The sequence below is a fragment of the Abrus precatorius genome, unplaced genomic scaffold, assembly GCF_003935025.1.
Source record: "Abrus precatorius isolate BTA unplaced genomic scaffold, Abrus_2018 Scaffold5, whole genome shotgun sequence".
Taxonomy (NCBI): domain Eukaryota; kingdom Viridiplantae; phylum Streptophyta; class Magnoliopsida; order Fabales; family Fabaceae; genus Abrus; species Abrus precatorius.
Genome location: NW_020874395.1, coordinates 3,705,960 through 3,730,415, shown reverse-complemented (window position 1 = coordinate 3,730,415; position 24,456 = coordinate 3,705,960). Strand labels below are relative to the sequence as shown.

General features: G+C 29.3%; 3 protein-coding genes and 1 pseudogene across 3 annotated transcripts; all 4 read right to left on the bottom strand.

Annotated features, from left to right (window-relative positions):
* Positions 1 to 6,753: 6,753 nt before the first annotated feature.
* LOC113867703 (stress-induced protein KIN2-like) lies at positions 6,754 to 8,006 on the bottom strand. Its single transcript, XM_027503142.1, has 3 exons — positions 7,953 to 8,006; positions 7,801 to 7,869; positions 6,754 to 6,828 (listed from the first exon to the last, which is right to left on the bottom strand). The coding sequence occupies exons 1-3, from the start codon at positions 8,004 to 8,006 to the stop codon at positions 6,754 to 6,756; spliced, it is 198 nt and encodes a 65-aa protein (XP_027358943.1).
* Positions 8,007 to 14,098: 6,092 nt separating this feature from the next.
* Positions 14,099 to 14,875, bottom strand: LOC113867702 (stress-induced protein KIN2-like). The gene is made up of 3 exons (XM_027503141.1): positions 14,822 to 14,875; positions 14,673 to 14,741; positions 14,099 to 14,173 (listed from the first exon to the last, which is right to left on the bottom strand). Exons 1-3 carry the CDS (start codon positions 14,873 to 14,875, stop codon positions 14,099 to 14,101), a joined length of 198 nt encoding a protein of 65 aa, XP_027358942.1.
* A 3,146-nt stretch (positions 14,876 to 18,021) lies between these two features.
* On the bottom strand, positions 18,022 to 23,326 carry LOC113867292 (DNA repair protein RAD51 homolog 1-like). The gene is made up of 15 exons (XM_027502523.1): positions 23,181 to 23,326; positions 22,952 to 23,021; positions 22,407 to 22,517; positions 22,225 to 22,316; positions 21,962 to 22,056; positions 21,757 to 21,870; positions 21,333 to 21,462; positions 21,096 to 21,199; positions 19,655 to 21,012; positions 19,475 to 19,564; positions 19,202 to 19,296; positions 18,995 to 19,110; positions 18,585 to 18,714; positions 18,326 to 18,419; positions 18,022 to 18,246 (listed from the first exon to the last, which is right to left on the bottom strand). The coding sequence occupies exons 1-9, from the start codon at positions 23,232 to 23,234 to the stop codon at positions 20,889 to 20,891; spliced, it is 894 nt and encodes a 297-aa protein (XP_027358324.1). The 5' UTR covers positions 23,235 to 23,326; the 3' UTR covers positions 18,022 to 18,246; positions 18,326 to 18,419; positions 18,585 to 18,714; positions 18,995 to 19,110; positions 19,202 to 19,296; positions 19,475 to 19,564; positions 19,655 to 20,888.
* Positions 18,138 to 20,800, bottom strand: LOC113867701 (annotated as a pseudogene).
* Positions 23,327 to 24,456: the final 1,130 nt, after the last annotated feature.

The window sequence follows — 24,456 nt, the reverse complement described above, 5'->3', positions numbered from 1 at the left end:
TGTTATACAGGACCACACTACAAGGATATTAATTGGAGTAGGTGACCGAAGGAATGGACTTTATTTCTTTCATGGAATTAAAGGAGCAAAGACATTTCGTGTTGATAGAGTGAACCACGTGAAACTCTGGCATAGCCATTTAGGACACCTTTCTTAGAAAATCACACAATTAGTTTTTGGTGTTAGTGAAAATAAAAAATGTGAATCATTGAATGAGGCTTGTAATGTTTGTCTTAGAGCCAAACAAATTAGAGAAAAGTTTCCTTTGAGTGATTACAAAGCAAATAGTGCATTTGAACTAGTTCATTGTGATTTGTGGAGAGCATATAGAACTCCTTCTTCATGTAGATCATTTTATTTCTTAACAATAGTTGATAATTTCTCACGTGCTATTGGATTTATTTACTTGTTGATAAAAGAGAAATGTCAAGAACACTACTAATTTCTTTGCTTTGGTAGAAAGACAATATAACAAACAAGTAAAGATATTTAGAAGTGATAATCGGACATAATTCATTTTTATTAAGAATTATTTTCTTTATCATAGAAATATTTTTCAAACATCTTGCACAAGGACACCACAATAAAATGGAAGAGTCAAAAGGAAATGTAACGCCTTATATTTCTTTTCTAAATATATGATAAATTCTCATAAAAATTTAAATAGTAAAGTAAATTTTCTTTCAAAAACTCTCTAATGAGAAAGAAACAATGAAATGATATAAAGTTCATAGAGTAAAATTTTATTAATTTATGAGTACTTTTAGAAAAATAAAGATCCTAAAATTTTCATCAGCAACAAAAAATAAATAGTAGTTTTACAACTGTTTCAAAAGAATGCTATAGAACTGAAAATATCCATTACATAACTCAAAATAACTAAGTCATACAGCAGTTCTCATCCATCCATGCACTATGAGCTTGGTACTATTCAACCTGGTTTCTTGAAAAATGTTGTATAAAGGTGAGTCTCTACCCTACCACTCATACATAACACACATATTCATCACAAAACACATCTTATCACGATTAAAGAAAACATCATGGCATTACATATCACAGTGTCATATAAAGCATGTTCTCATCTCAACACATTATATTCCACAGATTCACAATTTTTTTTTACTTTTATCCGCGCTTACTGCGTCCTGTGGCTACAGTTATTCAATGCCTCTATCCCGAGGTCTTACATATCCATATAAATAGTCGCCAGATGGTCCAATGCAATACGGATACAACACATGCAATAGACAGCTCTTTAACAAAAGTAATGGTCAGAGTCAAATCGGGAAACGAGTGTGCGGCCATGTGGTGCATTCATACACAATATTCCATGCGCAATCCTAAATGTCACTCACCACTTTGCATTTCCCCAAGATATCCCATATCGTCTCCATCTTCCACTTTTCCAGTGTATCTCTGTAACTATTTACATCATATCCTTTTTCCATCTCATACTCTTTCAAGTATATTCACATGTTCACATATGCTATTTCTCATGTTCACACATATTTTTCATCATATTTCTACTACTTTTCATCATATACATCAAACCATGGCATATTCATAAAACACATCATTTTTATATGAAACACAGTATATTCAAACATGAAACATCCATCTCTTTGTATATTTCATATCACAAAATCATAAAATCATATCAACCATCCTCAATATACCTTATCATGCACTATTTGAACATAATATCACATTTTCACCATGTATTCATTATAAAATCACATAAACAGCCAATTATTCTCACTTTTCACTGATTATTTCTCATAAAACAAGGATTATTCCACATATAATCACATACATGACAAGATCTATGAGAATACAAGTAATAAACATAACAAAATGATAAAGTAGAGCCTCCTTTACCTCAAAACAGAGCTTTTATAAAGATTTAACCGAAGATTTAACTCTAGAACGAAGTTTTTCCTAAGAACACCATGAACATCTATAAGAAAAAGAAAAAGAAGAGAAATGAATGGTAAATCTAACTTCAAACTTAGAGAAACTTACTTGAAATCCTTTAAAACGGATGTAGAATCACAGATCTGAAGAGAAATATAAGTTTAGGAGGGTTTAGTATGAGAGAAAATGGTGAGATATAGCCTTAGAACCTTTGAGAACCTTGAATAGGAGTGAAGAAATGAAAATTTCATGTAAGACTTCCTTTTTATAGAAAATTTTTAAAATTTACTGTTCATTGCCGGAAACACTGTTCGCGGTCAATGTTCATGCCAAAAACACTGTGCACGCTTACTGTACACGAACTATACGCGTATGTGATGTCATGATGATGTCACTAATGACGTCATCGGTCACTGTACATAGGCGGTTTCACTGTTCATACACGGTTTTACTATTCATAGGCAGATTTACTATTCATCGACATTGTTCATAGACGATTTTACTGTTCACATTTTTTTTTTTAAATATAAATTCTATCCAAATCTATTCCAATTATACTTTAACAAACCTCATTTTATTTAAATCAAAGTATAGGATGTTATAAGAAACATCGCCATATATTGAATGTTGTACAAGCACTATGGTTTCCAGGTAACCTTATTATTGAATTTTAGAAAGAATGTATTTTGACTACAGGTTATTTGATAAACTATACTCCATCTAGCATGTTAAATGGGAAATCTCTATATGAAGTGTTGCATGGACAAACCTTCTCGTTGAAACACTTGAGAGTATTTGGTTCATTGTGTTATGTTGGGAAGGAAAGGAGAAAAGTTTGCCAGTAGAAGTAAAAAATATGTATTTGTTGGGTATTGGTATGGTATGAAAGGTTGGAAATTGTTTGATTTGGAAACAAAAACATTTTTTGTTTTTCGAGATGTTGAGTTTATTGAGTCGAAATATCTTTTTGCTAATAATGGTGCCAAACATAGAGTTCTTTTATGATGAAGCTGTTGTTGACACTCTTGAAGAAAATTTAGGGGTTTCAGGCAGCGTTTTAGAATATGAATCTATAAATCAAGTTGAGACCAGTCTTGAACTAAATACTGAAGTTAGGGGGAGTGAGATGGACAAAGGAATCACAGAACTTGGGCCTGAATTTAGTGTACCTGCAACTATACAAGAATACGTGAATGCTACGCTTCATGAGACCAAACTTCTTAGTAAAGGACATAGAGTAAAGCAACCCTCTACTCGGTTGCATGGCTATGTGCCCAACACAATTTAGAAGTTGAGCCCATTCTCTCATTTACTCTCTCCAACACATCCCTTAGTTGCATCCTATTCCTTAGCATACTATGTAAATTGTGACAAATTTTTTTTGGCACATCATGTTTTTCTTGCAAGTATAACACACTATCATGAACCTACCGCATACGCTGAAGCTGTGAAGCATATTAAATGGAGGGAAGCCATGCAAAGTGAAATCCAAGCTCTTGAATCCAATGGAATGTGGACAATAGCATCTTTTTTCAAAGGGAAGAAGGCACTTAGCTGCAAGTGGGTTTGAAAGATAAAGCATAAATCTAACAGAACAATAGAAAAATTTAAAATTCGGTTGGTCATCCTCAGAAATCAAAAAGTAGAAGGGGTAGATTATACAGAGACCTTTTCTCCTGTAGCAAAAATGGTGACTATTCAGATAGTTCTCCTGTAGCAAAAATGGTGACTATTCAGATAGTATTAGCAGTTCCATCAACGAGAAATCGAGAATTACACCAAATGGATGTGCATAACGTGTTCTTGCACAAAGAGCTCCTAGGTGTTGATTCTCCAAGCTATAAAATTTCCTCAAATGCTATGGTTTTTCACAATCTCTCTATGATTACGCTTTGTTTGTGCTGCAGAAATCAAAAATGCACCTTGTCATGTTAGTATACGTTGATGACATAATTGTTTGCAGAAACAATTAAGAAGCTATCCAACGATTAAGATTTGCTTGCACGCTTGTTTTCACATTGAAGATTTAGGAACTCTTAAGTATTTTCTTAGAGTTGAGGTAACTAGTTCCTCAACTGGTATTTTCCTTTGCTAACGAAAATATATGTTAGATATAATTGCTAAAATTAGTCTCATTGGAGCCAAATGAGCCAACACAACTTTGGAATAGAATCATCACTTGGCACTTGTTGATGGTCCCCTTCTTGACCAGCCAGAGCGGCATAGATGATTGGTAGGACGACTTATCTATCTTTGCTTTACAAGATTGAAACTCTCATACTATGTGCACACTCTTTCCCAATTTATGCAACAGCCAAGGTATGAATATGAGAGGATGCATTGCAAATTGTTTCGATATTTGAAAGGCAATCCCATAAAAAGAATTCTATTGCACAGAGATAGTGACTTAAAATTGCATGGCTGGTATGACTCTGATTAGGTTGTTTACCCTCTAACTCGACGATCTCTCACAGGGTAGTTTGTGTTCTTAGGTCATCCGTCAATTTCTTAAAAGACTAAAAAACAACATACAGTATATTGTTCGTCTACCGAAACTGAATATCGTCCATTGTCAACCATCACATGTGAGCTAAAATGGTTGAAGGAAATATTATCTTGTCTCAGTGTTTCTCATCCTCAAGCAATGTATGTCTTATGTGATAGTTAAGCTATTATTCATATTGCTAAAAGTTTAGCTTTTCATAAACGGACTAAACACATCGACATTGATTGTCATTTCGTGCGAGATGAGATCAATAGTATAAACATTCAACCAATTTATGTCTCCATATACAACTAGCCGACATACTCCCCAAGGTGCTTGGTCGATCGCAATTCTTTTTCTTGATAGTCAAATTGAACATTCATAATTCGCATGCACCAACTTAAAGGAAGCGATAAGATAATGTTATTATGGTAGATATGTTTCTAATTTATGTTGTTATTATTATAGATATGTTTCTAATTTGTAGAACCTCATGTTTAGGAACTAATTTATTTGTCACGCTTATTCAAATTTGTATAGTATTGATTTGAGTAAATTCAGCTTTACCAATTTTAAAAGTATATTTTTTTCTTTCAATTAAAAAAATGAAGAAAAAAAAAGAGTTTACAACCACACACAATCAAAGGCCTTTTAAAAAAAAAAATTTAAGTTGAAAGATGAAAATGTATTTCTTCGCATAAGAAACATGAGTACAAACATTCACATAACTACTACTGTTTTGTCATTGTTTTCTAACATAGAATGACCTTTAGAACTAAATTGGTAGACGAAGGAAAATTTTACAGACCATAAAAAATATTTTAAAATCTAAAAAAATGGAATATTTGATCTAACAAATTTAGAGATCAATTTCAAAGTATAGTCATATAATTATTAGATGATAGTATAAATTTTTTTGGTCACTATTTATGTATTCTAATTAAATTTTTATTTAATATTGTAATAATGTTATTTCAGTACTGTATAAATAAGTGTTCTGGATATATTGACTATGATGGAAATTATATTTATTTTAGCAATATATTTATCTTAAAATAAATTAATTAATAATTAATTACAAAAATATATATATATATATATATATATATATATATATATTAAGGTTGACTTATGACTTATATAAATTATTAAACACGATTTGAAATTTAAATTTATTTTTTAAACTATTATTTAATCAATAATTTCAAATAATTAAGGAATAGCGCTGTTGATTAATATTCCTATAAATAATAATATGTTAGCATAAGTAGAAAAGTCGATTAGTTTAGACTAGCTCGATAGACTTAAAAAAATTAAATTAAGCTAATTAATTAATTTGGTTTAGTTTGGATCTATATATTGGGTTTCAACGGAATGAAATTAAGGAAACTAAAACTTATTCAATTCAGCTAATTTAGTGAAATTCAAATTATGGGAGCCCATGACTTGTTGTCTGAATTAATAAATCCAAATTCTCTTTCAATTTTATTTACACAATGCGATTTTACCGAAACCAATCAACTAAAACTCGTTAGACTTTATGTTATTGTTGATTGAATGCATAATACAATGTCATTTTGGTTAAAAAAAAGAAAAAGAAGCTAGGTATCTAAACCAATTATTAAATTAAAATAACTACTACATAATAAATAAAAATATATTATTTTATCATTTTAAAAATTAATAAAAGTTATAAATTTAAAAAATTGTAATTTTAATTCTTAATAATAAATATTGTATTATATTTAATAAAAGTTAATTTTTAAATTTAAAATATGATAAAAGATCACAACTTAAATTAATATTGATTCAACAGTTTATTATTATAATACTATCATGAATATCATATATTTAAAATTTTTACAAAATTTAAATATTTGTCAGTATTTAATCCAATAATAACTATTTGGTTATATTTAAACAGTGTATAACGTGTTAAAACATATTGAGGTGGCAAGGTATTAACTAATATTTACAATGTGTGAAATTTGTGTAGATTTAATTTATTTTACAATAATATTAAGTTGAATAGTTGGTTTGTTAAAATTCTCTTTTAATGAAAAGTTATAAAAATGTCATTATATTAAGTCTGTTATGCATCAAATGTCACATGATTTGAACCACAAAATTTAATTATTATAAGCAATAAGACATGAATATTATAGACTCAAATTTGAAACTTTAATGAACCCATTATTGCATTTGGTTTTGCTAAACATACGATGGAATTGAAATGAAATGGTTACACTTGAAATAAAATGAAATACATGTTTGTGCAAAATACATCAATTAGCAAAACATGGTTTATTTCATGGAAAGCACTATCTATCACAATGATCCATTTAGCTACTCTAATTGTTCATCCCTGTTGCATTCTTCACAGCATCTGCAGCTCCTTGTGCTTTAGCCTTCATTTGCTGCCCAGCCTATACATAACACACATTTAAACTTTACTTTTGGTTATTCTGATTTATTAAAGATTATAAAGATAGTAAAATGTCTCTTGAAGTTTGATCACAAAAAGTTATTCTTTTGATTTTAAAGTATAATTTTTTTAATACATGCAAGATTGCAAGGGATGAAAAGTTATATATAATAAAATTTTATTAAAAAAATACATAATTCAATATCATTATTAATTGTATTAAATATTATAATTTTCTTATAAAAAATTATTTTATATAACTTTTTATTATAGACATTGTTGCACCTGGTAGAAAAATTCGTAAGTAATTGAAAAATAGAAACATTTATTTACAGTATAACAACAACATCAAATCAAGTTTTATCCTACTAATAAAGTTGACTATATAGGTTACACAATGCAATTAAATTCATTTAAAAAATAATTATTTATAATATTATTAATTTTTTTATGTTTAAACAATGTAATTGTAAAAATAAATTGTAGGTCATTTTTTCTAATTGATAAAAAAAAATTTGATAGAATAAATTTTGAACCATTTTTTAGCATATTTAGAATATGTTAAAAATAATTTTAACTAAATACTTATATTATAGGTGTAATTTGTTAAAAAGTATCTTCTTAGTTTTTTCTATAAAAAACAAAATTGAGCATTCTCTTGGTTCTTATTATAAGAAATAAATAATAAATTCAAGATACATTAAATATACAAATTACTAAATACACTATTTAATATTATAGGTATTTTTAAAATAAAATATATATTTATAGAAAACATAACAGACTTAATTATTTTTCTTAGTCTTAATAATTTAGTCTTTTATTTCTTATAAAAAGAATAAAAAGAGTATAATAATTGATTTTCTTAACTGTAAGCCAAACAGACACAGAACATGCATGTTTTTCTTATGTCTTGATTACTAATCACATTATTAATTGATTAGGAGAAATGTTAAGAAATAAAAGTAAAAACCTCTTGCATGGAGTCTTGTGCAGATTGAGCAGCATTGCTAGCCTTGTCCATCAAGTTGCTGGCCTTTTCCTGCATTGGCACAAAAACTTGATTGAGTTATCAAAATTGAGCAAATGATGAGACCATAGCAAAGAGAAAGTTATGTCATAGACCTGAGCTTGGCCCTTGGCTTGTCCTGCTTGGTAGCTCATGTTTTGGGAGTCCATCTTTATTCTTCTGTTTGTGATCAAACCAAATGTTGTGAAAATCAGGTGTTGTTTTAGTTTTTCTGATGCATATTTCTCACTTTTGTTGCAACTTATATAGTTTCTTAATACCGTATAACATTCAACACGTGTTTTTTTTCTCATGGTTTGCTGCACAAATTTCGATTCACATTTTTCTCCTTCACATGCGTTTTCAAGGGCACATGTCATGCCATTCTTAGAAAGCAACTTCAGCACTCGTTGATCAGCACACATGCATGTGGAGGAGATCCATTCATTGATCCCATCTCCTATCTTAGGTTGGACGTGATCTTATCTTATTTGCTAATTTTAAATTTATGTTATGGCTAAAATCTTTGGTACAAAAATGTCCACTCTTATATCATCGAGTGGGATATTACGAGAGATGCATGTGTAGCATTAATTAATCTATCGAATATATATATATATATATATATATATATATAAAAGCATGCATGTTAAAGGCAAGCTAATGATGAAAGTAATAGCTAAAGGTATAAATGAATCCAACAATTAACTTATGATTATAAATAAAACTTTTGTTATGAAATGGTAAATTTTCTTGATAAACATTATGAATTTTTGATCATTTATTTTGAATAAGATAAATGTTATATCCACACATAATTAAAATTATATTTTTTAAGTAAAATAATAAATAAAATCATAATTATCTAAGTATACAAATATGTTCAAGCTATTAAAGTCAAATTTATAAAATTTTAATTTGAATAATTTAAATAATCCAATCTAACTTAAACCTAAACTCATTTGTTTAGAATTTGAAGAAATATGTAATAGGTCAAGTTTAAATAATTCCAATATATCGCCTCATTTATACCCTTAATAATCATAATACGTACATTGGCAGTAGTAAGAGAAAATTAGATTGAACTAATTACATAAACTTGAAAAATTAAAATGAACTAAATATGCCCTCTTTAATGTGATTTTTAGTTTTAATGTTTAAACATTTTAAAATCAAATTTTAATTTTATAGTTTTTGAGTTTCAAATGTTGTTATTTTTAATTTTTAAATTTTAAAATCAAAATTAAAATTTAAACTACAAAAATTATTTTTTAATTTTAATATAAATTTATTTGGTAATGGGTGACTATAACACCTTAATTTAATTTCTGTGTAATTATTTTTAAGCAATTATTTTTCACAAATTAAAAAGAGATAAATGGTAAAATTTCATTCTAAATCATTTGAAACAATCCTTTCCATAAAGTGTTTCAAAATAAGGATAAATTACAAGTTTGAATCAAATCATTGCTACAAGATTCATTAATACAATTTTAAAAGTAAATTTTTTAAGTCCTATAGTAGTTTTATCCATCTTATTCATTAAACTTGGTGTTAATTGTCTTGGTAAACTAAAAAATAAATATATAAGTAAGTACTCTACACTATCACACACACAAGCATAGATATTCACTGTGCCTAACTCACACATTTCCAACATAAACTGAATCATGCATTGAACAAACACAAATTAGTACTATACAATATTTTACTTTAATTCATGTACAAATACGTTCACTGCACCTTTAATCAATCCACACACAAACACACATGTGCGCTCACTGCATGTCAGTCACGCTTACTGTGACACTGTGACCACAGTTGCCTGATACTCTCAACCTCAGGGACTTACTCAGTTTCACATCATGAATGGTCACCGATTAGCCCCCGCCTCATAGATACAACATGTGCGATCGCAGACTCTTTAGCAAAGGCGTTAGTCAGAGGTCGAGTCAATAGGAAAGTGTGTGGCATGTGATACACCCATGCTCACTGTTGGTGTCACCACTACTCTCTCTTTCCCAAGTTTTTTCTACCGTCCCATTTTTCACACTCCTAGTATATCGCTGTAACCATTCATAGTTTTGAATATTTCACAATCACAATTGCATCCACATTTATCATGCCATTAACACCCATTTCAATTATCTCATAGTATTCATTATCAATCAAGGCACGTCCATGCATATTCAACAACATCATACTCAACATACAAATTCCATACCAAGCATTTCTATTTCACATATCACCCATTATGATTTACACAAAATTTCCATCAATACACATATTTTCCTATGTTCTATTTCATTCACATCTCAATACTTAATGATTTAAATAAATTCTACATGCAAAGAGATAGAATAGAGTTTTCTCTTACCTCAAAATAAAGACCTAACACAAAATAATGGTAGAAAACGTCCCCCATGCAATATTTCGTCCTAAACACATGAAAGAATTTCATGAGAAACTGAAGAGAACAGAGAAAGGATGAAAAACACAACCCTAACTCGTGAAACTTACCTCCAAACATCCCAAATGTGATGCCAAACCCTAATCTAGCTACAAACGGCTTTGGAGGCAATTTAATCGGTGAAGATGGATTGAGGATCGAGAGAATCGAGAGAGGGATCGAAGAGAGGAGTGGGAAATGAGTTTTTCAAATCCTAAATCCTTCAAATACCTTAGACGTCACGATATTCTCGCTGTAGCGAGGTATCTCTCGCTGTAGCGAGACTCCTCTTCGCTACAGCGAAAATATCAAATGCACTTACACTCTGATTTTTGCATAATCTCGCTATAACGAGAATACCCCTTCAACACACCCATGGCTTATGTTTCTTACTACAGCAAAAATATTAAATGAACTTGCACTCTGATTTTTGCATAATCTCACTACAGTGTGAATAGTCTTGCAACACCCCTTGGCCTATGTTTCCAACCAGTTCAACCCAATCCACAAATCAACATTCACACTTTAATTTACAATATGCACATATACTTACATAATTATCCACATATATTCATATATACATATTCACATCACCACATAAATCAAATGCACATCTCATCATAACACATATACTCATGTTATTAATTATAATAGCATTACAAAACTCAGAGCATTACAGTGACGATTGAGGCAGGAATCAAAAAAATTAAACAAAAGTGATGTAACAATGGATAAGTGGTAATAAAAATAATGATACTAGTTATGCTAATAATAAGGGTGGTAATAATAATGTTTAATTTAGTATTAGAGATAATGATTATACCATGAAAATAATAAGGCTTAAATATATTTTAACTACTTTTAAATAGGGTTTATTTTAAATTATCCTATTAATTTTTTCATTTTAATACTTAACTATTTTTTTTAATTTTGTACTTGAGGTTAAATGTCACGTCATCTCAATCTCTCTCTTTCACCTCACCCTTAAATTTTCACTTCAGGAATCTACATAAAAAAATGAAGGTTTAAATATGTTTTAACTACCTCTAAATACTGCTTATTTCAAATTATTACCTGTTAATTTTTTTCACAAATTTATAAACACAAAAACACATCTATTTCCAAATACAACTAGAGCATCCTCAAAACCTTCTATCAGAATTTTTCTTACTTCGTGAGGTGAAAATTATAGCGAGCTTCTTCGATTTACAAGTTACAACAGCTCGTGTAGAAGATGAACATGAAAAATCACCCACACTACTTTTTTTGTGAAGACAAAGAATGGAAATAGAGATTGAGATGAACAACAATAACTAACGAAAAAGAAATCTTATTTAGAGGTAGTAATTAAATAAAAAAAATTAGAAGTAGTAATTTGAAATAAGTCCTATTTAGAGGTAATTAAAACATATTTAAGCCTTCAATTTTTTAAGTGAATTCGTAATGTAAAAATTTAAAGGTAAGGTGGAGGAGAGAGATTGAGAATGATGTGACATTTAATTAATGGAGGTTAACGTCAGGTACAAAATTAAAAAAAATAGTTAAATATTAAAATAAAAAAAACTTAATCAATAGTAATTTGAAATAAGCTCAATTTAAATGCAATTAAAATATATTTAAGTCTAATAATAATGATCCTAAAAGTGGTCATAGAGAAGGTGATATAAATAATGATATTGTAAAGGTGATAATAAAAATTGTAATAATAGTGATAAAGGCAAGAGTTACCGTTAATAAGGGTGACAATAGATAACAACATTAATTAGTGCGATAAAAGTGATGGTGATATCGATAATAAGTATTTGTTAATGGTGCTAATGAAAATTATGGCAATGTTAATAATAGTAGTATTTATTGTGTTGTTAAACAATTTAATTTTACAACTAAAAAAGAATTAAAGCTATATCAAAGACTATTATCTTTTAAGAATAATTATGTGGTATATATGGTGGAAAAACTCATACCGACCCATTGTAGTACTTTTGTGGATTGGGTTCGAGTTTTTAAATGAGTACCCACGAATGTAATAAATAAATATTTTAAAATTCATTTATTAAACGGACGAGTTCAAGTGAGATACCTGTGCTTGCAATATCTGTTTACGGATGAAATTATAAAACTATTCCTTTTATATAAATAAAAAAACTACTTAACCCTAATGTTATGTTTTAATTGACCTTTTAATATTATATGAATGCTTTGGATAATTGATGATAGTTTATTTTTTATCTTTTTTTTTGTAATTTTATATTTTTTATAAAGAAAACATAAAAATTTGTAAGTATTCATGTGTATCCGTTAAATTAGGTAACCTATGTGAATGTTGGAGTGGAATCCAAATCTTTTACAATTTTAGCGCAAATTACAATTTGTAGTTCAAATTTGTTTCTTAAGTCAAAAAAATTTGTTTAACCTAAAATTGTAAAAAAATTTAAAACTTCGTCTTCTTCTTTTTCTAAACCAAGAATAACTTGAAGAACCTTTGTGCAAGATTTTTTGTCATACTTTATAAAGGTCATCTTTATTGCAAGTCATGTATGTACAAATGACTTCATTTTTAAAAAGTCTTTTCAGAAAATGAAAAACAACAAAAGTCACAATGTCTAACATGCAAATTGGAGGTTTTTCAACACTCACTTGTTTCCTTAAAGAAAAACTCATCAAGTAAGAATTGTCATACTACAATACCTACATCCTAGATTATGTAACTCAAATCTAAATATTTATACATCATCAATGATTAACATAAGTATCTCACTAGACAATATATTTAAAATATTTAATAGGATAATATATGTAAGAATCTTTGATAACTAGGTAGTCATTAATAAAAAAATAAAAAAATTTCAAATTGTAGAAGATTCAGACGCATTGGAGTGTGGATGAAGTCAGTTCTTATCCGTGGAGTGAATGACGGGTATTTGCTATTCATGATAGCTTCGTTCCATTGACTTTCCTATTCTCATTTTTAAGTCGTGTTTAATTTTATTTATTTTAATAAAATGTTTTTTATTTTATAACTTCATAAAAAATATATAAAAAAAAATATTTCTCTAACATTGAGATAAAACGAACATGCACTAGGCCATGAGCTAAAGCATAAAATGAGCAAATTAACCTGAATTAAGTAATTAAGTCCCACATTGGTATTAGACATGAACTAGATATTAATAAATTTTAAAATTAAGACAATTAGTCAAGCTGCTAAGGAGTTAACAAGTCTACAGAATAGTTGAGTTTCTTTGCTACATAATTTTGATTTTTATATATTTAAACAGTATTTGTACTGCTTTTTGCCTCACTTTTCTCTGCCTATATTTTATTCTTTCTTATCGCATTATGTTAGTCTTTATATCTTTTACCTCTCTCGTTGTCAGTCACTAAGTACATACACTTACTGATATACAACGATCTTTTGGTTCACTAATTTTTTAGTCACTTTTTGGGGTTAGCTACCTTGTTTCTGTATGAAGGCAACTGTGTGCAATTACGACTGCACAAGTGGTTTCTTTTCTTAAGCATAAAAATGCGTAACTGATTGTTGTCAATTACGTATATTAATATTTGGGGAGTCATTGCAACAATTTAGTAAGTAGCATCAGTAATTAGTATTAGAGCTAGCTATTCAAATTTGAGACTTTAATAAACTCATTAATCAAATTGGTTTAACTAAACTTACGATGAAATAGAATGTTTGCACTTGAAATAAAATGGAATGCAGTCTACAAAATACGTCAATCGGTAGAACAAAGTTTATTTCATGGTAAATTATGAAGCACAAATTATGAAGCACAATGATTCCGTTAAGCTATACTAATTGTTCATCCCTGTTGCATTCTTCACAGCTTCAACAGCTTCTTGTGCTTTAGCCTTTATTTGCTGCCCACCCTATACATAACAAATATAAGCTTTACTGTGAGTGTGCAATTTATTAAATATCACAAAAGTAAAATAAAACAAATTCTTGAACACAAAAATGAGACAAGAATAAATTATTCTTTTGATTTTAGTGTGTATATTTAATATTCATGTATATAAAAAAAATATATACAAGTGACAAATATAGAATTTTCTTTATATTGTCAATATTTTTATGTTCAAACAGCATAATTGTAAAAATAGATTAAGGGTCCGTTTATTGTATAATTGACTACAACTAATTTTGATAAAAAAATTTCAACCATTTAACTTCATTGGGTTATATTAAGATTAATCTTAACCGTATTTTTTTTCCCTTAAAATTCATTTTTTTCTTTAGAAAGTAAGGCTAATTCTTCAACTTTAAATCGAACTGATAAAGAAGATGCATGTTTTCGTTGTATCTTGCATATTAATTAATCACATTATTATTTGATCAGGACAAATGATAACAAATAAAACTAAGAACCTCCTGGATGGATTCTTGAGCAGACTGAGCAGCATTACTAGCCTTGTCCATCAAGGTGCTAGCCTTTTCCTGAAACAGCACAAAAGCTTGTTTATGAGTTATCATAGTTGAGAACATAAGAGACCATAGCAGTGAAAAAATTAAGAGACCTGAGCTTGGCCCTTGGCTTGTCCTGCTTGGTAGCTCATGTTTTGGGAGTCCATATCTTGATTCTTCTATTAAACTGTTGTAATTGAACCAAATACTGTGAAAATCAAGTGTTGTTTTAGATTTTCTTATGCAAAATTCTGGCTTTCTTAGGTAACTTATATAGTTTCTTAAGGCATTGCACCATTCAACACGTGTATTTTTATTTTTATTTTCATGTTTTGCTACACAAATTGCGATTCATATTTTTCTCCTTCATATTCGTTTTCAAGCGCACATGTCATGCCATTCTTAGAATGCAACTTCGGCACCTAGCTTGTAGATCAGCATATATGCACATGGAAGAGATTCCTTCACTGGTTTCAACTCCTATACCTTAGCTTGGACGAGTTCTTATCTTATTTGCTAATAATAGGGTAATTTTAATTTGATGTATGGCTGAAATCTTCGGTACAAAAATGTCCACACAATAATTCAGTGTGTGATATTATGAGTGATGTATGTGTACCGTTAATCAATCTATCCAAGGTTTATCATACAAGCATGCCTGCTGGTCAAACTAAGAGAAAAAAATGGTAGAAGTTAGGGGTATCAATAAATCAAGTTTAGTTAAACATTTGAAGTTGAAGCTTAACTTTTGAAAAAAAAAATGGATGCTTAAGTTCAATTTATTTATCTAAATGAGATAAACTTAAAAGTTGAGATTAATTTGATCAAAATATATAAAAGTAAATTCACATATTAATCTTTTGAGATAGTAAGCATATTACATAGTCTCTTACTTTTTATAATTATTTAGTTAGTCTCTTATATTACAGTTTGTCATGCAATTATACTCCCACGTTTATTAATTAATGCATAACAAATGTTAACTTTTACAAACATGTTACTTTAATCTGTAGAGTCGTTGTCACAACTACTATGGCTCTAGTCTGCTACTCATATGGGAATCTCATAAACTCAACTTGTTTTTCCTTTCCTCACTGCATAGTTGTCTTTATTGTTGAGAACCTATGTTTGAACTGCTAAATCTTACTACGATTCCTTTCTTGGCAAGTAATAACTTTCTCTCTCTACGTCCCAAGACTTAAAAATTATGCCAAATCTCTTTTGGCATATTCCTGTAAAAGATAATAAAATATTATTTTAGTATCGCGTTGGCTTCATATATACACATTCAAAATTGGGTTGTTAATATGAGGAAAAAGGAGGTACAAGTTTGGTTTGCAAAATTCTCACTTGAATAACATATTGTACCATTGTCGACTATCATAATTGAGACTAACGAGGCAATTTTAAAAAGTTATGGACTAATATATCTAACATTTAAAATAAAATAAGTTAGGTTAAGATAGATTTTATATAAATAGATATAATTTGTATAATTATTTTGAAATCTAAATTTAGTATAATATGTGTTATAGACTTTGTATTAAGCTTAATCTAACATTTTAAAAAATTTATTTTAGTCTATTAACTTTTTAAATAACTTTGTATTAAAATTTTTAAATTAAGAAACTATTTTAATTAAAGAAGACATTTTGTTAGCATAAAAATAAAAAAATAATAAAAAAAGTTATATATAATATAAACAAGTACATAGGAAGATTATAGATAAAATAACATAAATGCAAATCAACTTTATGTGTATAAGATAGATGAAACAATAATAACAAAAAAGATTCTAGTAAATATAACTCTCTTTTTTAGAGGGTATGTAGTAGAGACATTATTTAATTCCAACAAAAAGGATTATAATTTCTAATTTAAAATTTTATTCATTTTAAAATTTAATTTATTTAATATAATATTATATTATAATTTTTATATAAAATTATTTAATATATTTTTATAAATTTTAAATAGATTATTCTAAAAATTAACAAAGTTTTTTTAAAATTTAAGATTAATCTATTTAATTAATTAAATTTTTAAATTAAATTTATGAATTAAATAAATTAAGTCAAACTAAACTTTAAAAAAAGTTAAACTTAAATTTCTATCAAATAGTCTAACGTATTTTCATCATAAACCAATACTTTCTATCTTTACTCAATTTAAAGTTTGAGTTTAACTAGTTCATTATTTTATTCATTACTCTATTTTTGTTTATAAATTTTTTTATTAATTTAATTATTAATAAATAATTGCTGGTAATTTAATAAGAAGTAAAGTATTATAATAATAAATTTTGATTTTATCCAAACAAATTACGAAGAAACGAGAGCAATGTCCATTGTGTGGCTGTTTCCTTGCAGTGTAGTTTAAATTACCAATAATTACTTATTATATCTTTTTAGTATTTCAAACTTTCTTAAGACTTTTATTATACTTTATATTGTATTTTTATTTAAATATTTTATTGGTATAAATTCATTGTTGAAACAGCTAGCCATTGAGAGAGAGCGTCTTAAGCAGCAGGTAATTACTAAGATAGAGATTGAATCATAAATCTTTCATAACCTGTCCTATCTGAGCATGCTTATAGACTTCTAGGATTCAATTCTCTCAAATCCCTTGTCATACTGTTTCAAGAGTATGTCACTTGTCTTCACTCTTTGATCTCTTTTGATTACTAAGATTTCACAAAAATTCATACACATCTCACCCCTATAAACAGATGGATGCCTTGGTAAGGATGCCTGCATCAATGACATAGTTTACATGCCTACCTTTCCATACCTTTGTGAATGAGTTTAGTCATTTTACTACTTTCATATATTTGTGTTCATGTGCATATGCACGGTATATGCTCGACTAGACCAAGCAGTTTTTTCCTTTGAATTTTCCACTCTCTCTTAAGATCCTTTCAGTATTTAGAACTCAGAATCATAGTTAAGATAGACTGATGAATAGGTTAAAAACAATTGTACTTTTATTTGACCTGCTGAAAATGTTGTGGTTTTATACAGTTATCTTCCCTCGCAAGTGAGAACAAGATTTTGATAGTGAAGTTAAAGCAGACTTATAAGGACCCTTCTTGAGAAGCTAGTGAGACTAGAGCCACAGGCGATGAGGTTGGAACCTTGAAATTTCTTCACTTGCATTTTGATTTATCATGAAAATGACTGAATAGCAAGAATCTCAAAATCAATTCAATTTAAAAGATTAATTGCCCTAAAAAATAGTCTGTTCCATTTTACTAGAATATTGTGTTCTAAAATGAGTATCAGGACAATATTGACTATTTATAGTATATACAAAAGAACAAAAAAATTGTTATCTGGAGCCTAGTTATTGGTTAATCAGAGGTTCAGATGTATATCACAACACAAGCAAAGATAAAAAGGTAAATTTCATTACATCAATCTTTAACATCTACAACTCCTCCGTACAAATCTGAAATCTTGCTTCAGCTTTGGCCAAACAAAAAGAACTTATCACTTTACAGATTCGCTCTTCCCCACTTCCTATCATGAGAGCTAGCCTATCATCAAGAAATTAGTTAAGGGTCAAAACAGGCTTCGAGAAGAAAGAAAAAAGAAACATTTCAGTTCAGATTTGACCTTGTTGTTGAGCTATAATGTTGCCTCCAATAGGCTCAAAGACTGCAGAACCGTGTGAAACTACTTCATTTGTCATTACAACAGCCACACCAAACTACAGGTAAAGAATCAGAAAAAATCATTAGCTCCAAACTGATGATGTATATTTATCAAGAAAGTCAAACATACTATGCTCTGTAACTTAATATCCTAAGGCAGAATCTTGAATTAGTTTGACCGAAAAGGTTAAGTGCACTGCCAGCCTAACAATGAGTTTTACCTCATCTGCTAATTTCTGAAGGCTCCTCAGAAACTTGCCTAGATGCATTTGCTGGGCTGAAAGCTCTCCCGTTCCAGATAAATCTGTTCTATAGAGGGCAGTAACACTGTCTACTATCACTACAGCAAACCTGTGTATATCAATCAAAATTTAAGCTTTGCCACCCAAACAAAAAGAGCTTTCTCACTTGCAGAATCAAATATCACCATTTAAGGAAATCTAACAACTCTGGGTCTGGGCCCAAGAAAAAAAAAGAAACACAAAGGAATAAAACACAGCCACTTCATCTGGCAATAATGCTAGCTTATGATAAATCAAGATGAGCATAATGCACTTGTGTATCATTATGCATATTTAAAAGGCATATTATGTTGATTTTGGCAGATCTAAACAAAACTGAGCAATCACACCTTGTTTCCACCATCTTTGAAGCTCTGCTTGCAGCAGAAACCGTGATTGCTGATCAGTGTTATTCACTCTAACATAAGTGACATTTCCCATTACATCAGACCCATCCAATCCAAACCTGTAGCAAAAAGAAACATAAATATTGAATGGACATACCAACATATCAAAGACACATGCAGGCAAAGTCTTAATATCAAGAATCATTATACCTATCTGTTATCTGTGAGAGTAGTTGAGGCCTAAATGAGCCCCCTGTATCTATGTACATAACTTTCCCCTTAGCACCTCCTTTGTCTAGTGGCAACTACAACATCAACAATAAATTGAAACATTAGGCAAAGGTATGACACAGTATGTATGAACCAAAAGCTTCACAAACTCAAATTTCATGCCAAACATGACAAGACGAGTTTGAAATTGAATACACTACAACAACTTATTCAGCATGAATGTATTCTGACTGCCGTAAAGAAACCATTTACCTGGCAAGTGACGCAGAGAGTGAGACATAATTGAGTCTTCCCAGTTTCAAATCCCCCATATAACTCGGATAGAAATTGTCTCAATTCCACCTGGCATAAACAGCAGTATCAAGTTTAAGACACTTTAACAGTGAATTCCACACAGACATTAAACAAGGTGTTATTGTTTCTGATTCTGACCTTCCAATATCTTGTCAAGCTCACTTGGGAGAGGCTTTCATGGCAATGCAAGACAAATTGCTTGATTCTGAACAAAAGTTGCAGCAGTCTGAAGAGCAGTTTAATGATATTAAGATGCAATCAGCTAGTTTTGTGAGGACTTTGTCTTCTTTTAAGAAGGCATAAAACGGTATGCTGGGGATCTCATTTTATTCATTTTGTTGATATTATCAGGTTTTAGGTGTAGAGGGAGATAATAGAGAGAATAGTTATAAAATACTACGAAATTGATATTGACTTGATGAGTTTTGATATGTTCAACAGATCTTCCTAATAATCCTCCTCCTACTTTATAAACTAAGTATTAAATGAACAACTATATGCATTTACATCTGGAAAATATAAAAAAATATTTTATAGTTTCTCCATCTAGTAATTAGGAGAATTTGTTGGTGTAAAAGGTAAGATGATTTAGAATTATTCTAACTATGATGTGATGGTATGTTCTTGAAAGGTTAGACCACTAACCCTTGTTTATACTAATCATGATCCTAAATAAATAGAAACAAATCATGAAATACGGTGATATGGTAATCAATCTTAAGATATATTGAGGAAATAGAAAAGTGACCCTAGAAGGTAGATATTCTGAGATACGAAGTAGATAATATTGAATATTTTCATAATATTCTAAGTTTCTAACACATTTCTTTACAAATTTTATGTTTTCATGAAGTTATGTTAAAAAGGGCATTCTTTTATTTCTGTCCTAAATTATTTGGGGTTTCTCTTCTATTTCCATGTGAAATTGATCCTATAAAAGTCAGCCAGAACTTCTATTATAAAACTGAAAACAGAAAGAAAGAAAGAAAGAAAGAATGGAAGGAAGTAAGTTCTGTGGACGACATTGAACGGTCTGGCTCAAAATTTCTGTTCCTTGATTAAGAATAAATTAATGTGAATAAGTCTGCATTTTTGTAATAAAGGTTTCTTTTTATCGTATTGGTGCATTTTCGACAACAGAAGATAACTGAAAAGCAGGTGAAATCATCAAAGAGGATGATAAATTTTTTAATGTAAATGCTGGGCTAACACTTCAAACAGTTGAGTAACAAAGATATATTCTGCAAATGCTTGAGAAATCTTTGACAAGAGAAATAGATCCATCATTCAAGAGAAGTTCAAGAAACTCTAAAACTAAGGATGTATATCACAAAAAGACACAAGCAACGGAAAAAATGTAAATTTCATTATATCAGTCTTTAACGTCTACAATTCCTTCAGCACAAATCTGAAATCTTGCTTCAGCTTTGGCCAAACACGGAGAACTTATCACTTTACATATTCGCTCTTCCCCATTTCCTTTCATGAGAGCTAACCTATCATCAAGAAATTAGTTAAGGGTCAAACTTTAAGAAGAAATAAAAAAGAAACATTTCATATTCTGCAGTTCAAATTTGACCTTGCTGTTACAGCATGAGCCACAGTGTTGCCTCCAATAGGCTTAGGTTCACCACCGTCTACTTGTGAAACTACTTCACTGGTTATTACAGCAGCCACACCAAACTACAATTAAAGAATAAAAAAAAATTATTAGCTCCAAACTACTATGTTATGTAATTTAATATCCTAAGCCAGAATCTTGAATTAGTTTGACCGAGAAGATTAGGTGCACTGCCAGCCCAACAATGAGTTTTACCTCATATGCTAATTTCTGAAGGTTCCTCAGAAACTTGCCTAGATGCATTTGCCGGTCTGAATGCTCTCTCCTTCCAAGGAAATCTGTTCTATAGAGGGCAGTAGCACTGTCTACTATCAGGAGACCAAACCTGTGTATATCAATCAAAATTTAAGCCTCAAGAGCATGTTTTGCCACCCAAACAAAAAGAGTTTTCTTACTTGCAGAATCAAATATCACTATTTAACTCTGGGTCTGGGCCCAAGAAAAAAAAAAACACAAAGGAATAAAACACAGCCACTTCATCTGGTAATAATGCTAGCTTATGATAAATCAAGATGAGCATAATGCACTTGTGTATCATTATGCATATTTAAAAGGCATATTATGTTGATTTTGGCAGATCTAAACAAAACTGAGCAAAGGAAACCATCAAAAGTCACACCTTGTTTCCACCATCTTTGAAGCTGCTTGCAGCAGAAACCGTGATTGCTGATCAGTGTTATTCACTCTAACATAAGTGACATTTCCCATTACATCAGACCCATCCAATCCAAATCTGTAGCAGAAAGAAACATAAATATTGAATGGACATACCAACATATCAAAGACACATGCAAGCAAAGTCTTAATATCAAGAATCATTATACCTATCTGCTATCTGTGAGAGTCGTTGAGGCCTAAATGAGCCCCCTGTATCTATGTACATAACTTTCCCCTTAGCACCTCCTTTGTCTAGTGGTAACTACAACATCAACAATAAATTGAAACATTAGGCAAAGGTATGATACAGTATGTACGAACCAAAAGCTTCACAAAGCCAAATTTCATGCCAAACATGACAAGACCAGTTTAAAACTGAATACACTACAACAACTTATTCAGCATGAATGTATTCTGATGCCGCAAAGACCTGGCAAGTGACGCAGAGAGTGAGACACAATTGAGTTTTCCCAGTTCCAAATTCACCATGTAACTCAGTGATAGAACCTGTCTCAATTCCACCTGGCATAAACAGCAGTATCAAGTTTAAGACACTTTAACAGTGAATTCCACAGAGACATTAAACAAGGTGTTATTGTTTCTGATTCTGACCTTCCAATATCTTGTCAAGCTCTCTTGATCCTGTAGTTATCTTAATGGTTGCATTGCGTTTGGCATAGCGTTCACTACCACTAATAAAATCCATAGGCATAAGCTTAGAGGCTGTCAATAAAGAAAAGAAAGCAAACATCAGAATACCTTCATAACAATCAAAAGAAATAGCCAAGGGTAATATATTCTCAAAGTTTCTCTGGTCTTTTGCTAATCGGGGCTAAAATTCCAGAAATTAGAAATGCCAAAATAGGAATAAAGCTTGATATTATTAGAAATGCCCAAAAAATGTCATATCCGTATTAATTATTAGTCGATTTGAATCAACATTTGAGAATTATTATTCTATTAATGATTATTATATTTATGAATATTTATAGAATAATAAATATGAAATATATTCTAAATAGAAATGCTTTTTCTAAAAAAAATTGAAATTGTTTCCAAAAAAAAAAAAAGACTAGTATTCGAATATACTAATATTAGTATTGTTTTATCAAATATTAATATATTCTTACAGAAATTTAAGACAAGGTGAATAATACCTTCAACTTCAGCTTTTCTGATTCTTTTAAGCTTTTTAACATCTGTGGAGTGTATAACCAATGCCGATGCCTGACATTGTGATCAAGCATTAGGGTATCAACAGAGAACACAAAAGGGGATTTTTGCCCTAAAATATAATGGGTGTGAATTGAAATGCGAAAAAGGTATACAAAGGGAAAAAAACTAAATGGGGTGAGTAAAAATATAAAAAAGAAGATATCTTTGAACCTTAAGTTGCTCGACAGCTTTCTGGTTTTCCGATTTTTCCACCCTGGTTGACATCTTCGATCTTTGAGAAGTGATGGATGGCAGAAGGAAGAACGAGAGATTGTGTGATCAAAAGAGTGGGAGGGACGCCAAGACCGAGGGCTTGTGTGTTCAAAAGAACGAAGCTTACTTATATAGTTTTATTCTGCCTCCCACCCTACTTCTTAAGATGAGGATCCATATAAAAAAAATAACTTGGGTTTAAAACCCTAACATAAATTATTTAATTATAAAAATATTTTGTTCTAGTAATATGTTTGTGATATATTTTATATTTTTATATGTTTTAATTTTCTATTATTATAATAACACATGAAAATTTATTTATTTCTTTTCATATTTCACTTTTATTTGATTTTAGTTAGATTTATTTAAATTTTAATTTATTTCAATTATATGTTACTTGATATTTCTTTCTCTAATCTTTTAACCCTTTTTAAAATATTTTAAATTTTTTTATATTTTATTACCATTTTCTAATAATTGTAAGAAACATTTTATAAAAAAATATAATAAATTAGGAATTTTATTATTTTCTTTTAAATTTTGTGTAACAGTAAAAAAAACAAAGTACCATCACAATTAGCATCCATTGTATTATGTTAAAATGTTGTATACCTTAATCAAGATTTTAAACTAAGCTCAATATTAAAAGCTAAAAAAGAAACATAAATTTGATTAATTAAAAAGATGATAAAGAATGTTTCATTTAATAGGTCTAATTTGTTTGAATTCCGTTAATAATTTCATGAGTTTTACCTATAATTTGGTATCGTCTAAGAAATTGTATAAAAATTCTTACAATATATTAAATAATATATTAATCTAGATGCTAATAAAATTTAAAATTCATCTACATATTTAAATGCTTTTTCTTTGGTGTTTCTGATTTTTTTAATCTTATTTCTTAAATTTTTATTTTTATATTTGTCGTTAATCTAATTCAATAAAAAGATTAATGTGACAATTTTTTATTGAATTATGTTAATAAGAGGGATTAAAAAATATATATTTTATAAAAAATTAAAATAAAAAATAGGACAAAAAATAAAATAAGTAATTGAATGTCCCAACTATTTTATATTTATGCTAATTTAAAATTAAATAATATTATTTTAACATTTTGGATATTTACGTCAAACACTTTATAGAATTATAATATTACTGTTTTTTAATTTGTATAGAGTGCATATCCAAATTGAGTGTAAAATAATATTATTCTTTAAAATTAACATAT

Excerpts from the sequence above, each read along its gene's own strand:
- LOC113867703 (XM_027503142.1), bottom strand. The coding sequence starts at position 8,006 with ATGGACTCCCAAAACATGAGCTACCAAGCAGGACAAGCCAAGGGCCAA. Across the intron at positions 7,870-7,952 it reads AAGCCAAGGGCCAAGCTCAG|GAAAAGGCCAGCAACTTGAT; the intron begins GTCTATGACATA and ends GTGCCAATGCAG. Across the intron at positions 6,829-7,800 it reads CACAAGACTCCATGCAAGAG|GCTGGGCAGCAAATGAAGGC; the intron begins GTTTTTACTTTT and ends TGTTATGTATAG.
- LOC113867702 (XM_027503141.1), bottom strand. The coding sequence starts at position 14,875 with ATGGACTCCCAAAACATGAGCTACCAAGCAGGACAAGCCAAGGGCCAA. Across the intron at positions 14,742-14,821 it reads AAGCCAAGGGCCAAGCTCAG|GAAAAGGCTAGCACCTTGAT; the intron begins GTCTCTTAATTT and ends GTGCTGTTTCAG. Across the intron at positions 14,174-14,672 it reads CTCAAGAATCCATCCAGGAG|GGTGGGCAGCAAATAAAGGC; the intron begins GTTCTTAGTTTT and ends TGTTATGTATAG.
- LOC113867292 (XM_027502523.1), bottom strand. The coding sequence starts at position 23,234 with ATGTCAACCAGGGTGGAAAAATCGGAAAACCAGAAAGCTGTCGAGCAA. Across the intron at positions 22,317-22,406 it reads GCTTGACAAGATATTGGAAG|GTGGAATTGAGACAGGTTCT; the intron begins GTCAGAATCAGA and ends TGTTTATGCCAG. Across the intron at positions 21,871-21,961 it reads CTCTCACAGATAGCAGATAG|ATTTGGATTGGATGGGTCTG; the intron begins GTATAATGATTC and ends TTTCTGCTACAG.